Source organism: Pinus tabuliformis, chromosome 1_1 (genome assembly GCF_031772625.1).
Source record: "Pinus tabuliformis cultivar Carrire ecotype Pingquan chromosome 1_1, CPIR1, whole genome shotgun sequence".
NCBI classification, from domain to species: Eukaryota; Viridiplantae; Streptophyta; class Pinopsida; order Pinales; family Pinaceae; genus Pinus; species Pinus tabuliformis.
Window position 1 is genome coordinate 539,306,215 of NC_142297.1, and position 3,965 is coordinate 539,310,179.

General features: G+C 40.8%; 1 protein-coding gene across 1 annotated transcript; it reads left to right on the plus strand.

The window, feature by feature from the left end:
• Window positions 1–244: 244 nt before the first annotated feature.
• Window positions 245–775, plus strand: LOC149214190 (phospholipase A1-Igamma3, chloroplastic-like). The gene has a single exon (XM_089389319.1). The coding sequence runs from the start codon at window positions 245–247 to the stop codon at window positions 773–775; it is 531 nt and encodes a 176-aa protein (XP_089245445.1).
• Window positions 776–3,965: the final 3,190 nt, after the last annotated feature.

The following is a 3,965-nucleotide window of genomic DNA, read 5'->3' on the forward strand; positions in this document are numbered from 1 at the left end:
AGGAAAAATGAAACACTATTATATTGGTGCGATTTGCGATTTGCAATTGAATCGCATCGCAGAATTGCAATCGGCAGTCGTAGAAGCAAAACCTTAAAACACATATAATGCGATATGGGATTTGCGATTAAGTAGCATCGCAATATCGTAATCCGCGGAAAACATATGGGCGCAACAGGATAATGTGCGATATGCGATCAAAATCGCATCGCAGAGGGAAGAGAACGGTCATAGCGGGGAATAGATGGCGGTTTTGTTGAATGACGCTGCAGTTGGAAATTATCATTTCAACAAGTTATGCCATGATGCATTAGATAGTAAGCCTTGCATGAGTTATTATGGTGGGTGTAAATACAGCCCTGATGAATTATTTTATAGTAACTGTAACGTGGCCGATAATTTGCAAGCTGAGACTAATATTATATTTAGGAGGCAGATAGAGCAACCAATTTGGATTGCCTTTATTGCGGTCTGCACAGATGCTCAACAAATACGAAGAGCGGGCCGGAGAGATATTATAATAGCGTTGAGAGGAACCCAAACATGTCAAGAATGTATACAAGATCTCACAGATTTTTTAGTTCCTATTCGATTCTCAACTATTAATGGTCTAAAGGACAAGGGCGTCCGAGTAGAGAAGGGATTTCTGAACTGTTATTTTTCTACAGGAGAGACTGTTGATTCAGAAATTATAAGACTCTTAGGACGAGGCCTTGAGTGTTACTTTGACTGGGCACAGTTTAGGAGTTGCTCTCGCAACCTTATGCGCATATGACGTTAAGCAAATTCTGAACTTACATTCACCAGCACGCCCTATACCTGTTACTGTGTTTGCATTCGCCTCTCCGCGCGTAGGGTATTGAGCATTCGCGCAAAAAATGGATGAACTTGGTGTTGAGGTGCTTCGTTTGGTGAATAAGAACTGTTGGAATTTTCTGATAAATCCCATAACAAACAGACAAAAATCGCACTCTGTTTTTACACAGAAAAACAGAAAAATTCGCTTGCTGGAAACGGTGTTTCAGCAACACAGTTTTTTTCAGTTGCTCCTGTTTCAGCAACGCTGATCGTCGTGTTTCAGCAACGTAAACTTTTGACGTCAAGTAATTTTTGAGTTACGAGGTGTTTCAGCAACGGTGACGGTGTAACAGCAACAGGAAAAATTTAAGTCGTATTTATCAAAATAAACTAACTGTTACAGATTTGTCTTCCTCATACAGAGGGAATTTCAAAACTTCTATTGCTGAACATCTACTTCAGAAATTCACTAAGGAACGATTCTGTTCCACACAAATGAACATAAATAACAAATTACATTCAAATTTCTGCACTGCTGTGCATTTCACTGTTCTGAAATTATTCTTCTTCCTCTTCACGCTGCTGCGTGCTTTCCTCTGCTCTGTGTGATTCTTCAGCTGCTGCTGCTGCTTCTAACTTACTTTTCAATCCCTGCACTGCTGTGCAAAAAGGGTTTCATTCATGTGAGCTCATGCTGCTGCACATTCTTTCTTAAAAAACACAGAAATTACATTTGAGCGCTGCTGCGCTACATTACGGAGTTACTAACACTGCTGTGGCTCTACACATATATAGTGCAGGAGGCGGTCATAACTTATCCATCAACCGCCTCAACTTGCTGACAGAGACTCTGTTGCAATCTGCCGCTCATAATGAACAGATCTGATCTTTTGACATTCTGCTGTGCTGCTTGAGTCGGTTATGTGGAAACCCAAGACTGATAAATGCTGCGGCTGGCTCGAGGCTGGTACTTTCCTTCTCAGCCATGCTTCCTCTTTAATGCTGTTTGGTGAGCAGTTATGACGCAGAGCCCAGATTTGATCTTCTTCCTGCTTTGGGAACACAAACAGGCAAACGGTGAAAAGACACTTATGGCGGTGGCGTGAATAAGTCGACTCCTTCGTAAGTCCTCTATTGCGGCTCGCTGCTGCTGCACGGCAGTTGGAATTAATATTCCAACACTCCCCCTTAATTTCAACTGCTGGGCATTCTGTCGTACCCAAACATTTCCTCTCATAGAGGAATTCACCAACTGCTTCTGATGCAGTTCCACAAACAACAAAGTTGTCTTCCTCTTAATAGAGGGATTAACCTGAAACTGTGCTTAAGAGCACCTTCCTCATGACAGAGGGATTCACCATAACAATGTGCTGAAGAGCACCTTCCTCTTGACAGAGGGATTCACCTGTGACTATGCTGAAAAGCATCATCCTCTTAATAGAGGGATTTACCATGTGTATGCTAAAAAGCATCTTCCTCTTGATAGAGGGATTTCAACATGCCTGCTTCAGAGGCACTTCAATCTGTCCAAATTGACACTACTGTGTCTGCCTGATATTTTACACTGCTGTTGTGTAAAACTTTCTTGCACTCACTGCTGTTGCATATATTGCATATCAATTCAATGAACAACAAATTCATTACATTTACCTTTACTGCTGTAAGGAAAATTTCTTTTGCAATTGCTGCTGTTCAAAACTTCTTGCTGCTGCATTTTTCACATTTGCATTGCTGTGTGCTTCTCCTTTTTGCCATCATGCTGCTGTCCATAACTTCTTGCTGCTGCATTGCCTCTGCAATTTGCATTGTCGCTGCCTTTTGTTTCATCATACTGCTGTGTGCCCATACTCTTGGCACTTCATTCTCCACAAAAAAAATAACACAGGCTGCTGCCTTTTCTCATGCACCCTTGCTTCACACAATCTTAATCTTCATTTTTTTTACACAATGCACTACTGTGCAATTCCTTTGGCTTTCTGCTGCCACACACATTCTTATACATCCAGTGTGCATTAAAAATCTGTTGTCCCTGTTTTTCTTTATGCATTTCTTTGCATGTGCTCCATAAAAAAATTTCCAAACTGCTGTTTTGTATTCTGTCTTCCCACTGCTGTGAGGGTTTCCTTGCCTTGCATACTTCTTATTGCGCTGCTGCACTTCACATTTCAGCGCTGCCATCTTTTCTTGTTTATGCATTTCTGTGCATATTGCATAAAAACAAAGCAAAAACATTGCTGATTTCATCACTACTGCATATTACCTTTCAGAGGGATTAACAAAGATTTCATTTGCAACTGCTGTGCTGCAATACATCCATCATCAACAAATGACTGTTAATACAGTTCAGCAAATAAAAAATTACAAGCTCCCCTTTAATGTATGCTTGTCTTCTTTTGACAAGTTTTCTCAAAACAAACTTAGATCAGCTGCGTTGCTTAAGGGGCTTTCACACTGTATTTCTTTTCTTCTCCATACTTGTGTAACTTTCTTCTTTTGCATGGGTCTAGCTTGTGTAAGATCCCATGTTAAGTTACAGTCACGTGCCATATGCCCAATGTTATGACACTTGAAACATTCAACGTTGTTTATGAATAACATTTCATGATTTCTTCTAAAATTGTTTCTTGGAGGTTGTCGTAGACCACAACATCTATCTCCATGAAATGCTCTACAATCTTTTGCCATATGACCAAAGTTTGAGCAGGCATAACAATAACCATAAAATGAACTTTGGTACCTGTGAGATGGAGGTTTCCTTGCTGCCTTGAAATTCTTTGATGACAACCATTGCATCTTGCCTCTTTGCCATCAGCTACATTTCTTCTTGGAGCTGGTTTTATGCTTGGAGCAGGATTTCTTCTATTGCTGCCTTCATTTTTCTCCTTGCCTTTGCTGGAACTGGGAGCATCACCTTCTCTTTCTGGCTTCTTCACATCTCCTTTGCTTAAGGCATCCTCATACTTGTTTGAGGGTTCACCTACATACCCAAGTCCTGATTTATCATATGGAGAGCTGTGATAGCTGAGCATATCATCCAAGGCTTGAGAGCTCTTCATGATCTTGTTCATCCCTTCAACCTTCTTCCTGAGGAGGACAATCTCTTCTTCTAACTTTTCACATTCATTATTTTTCTTTGCTAGCTGTCCCTCAGTATCTTCCTTGCTACG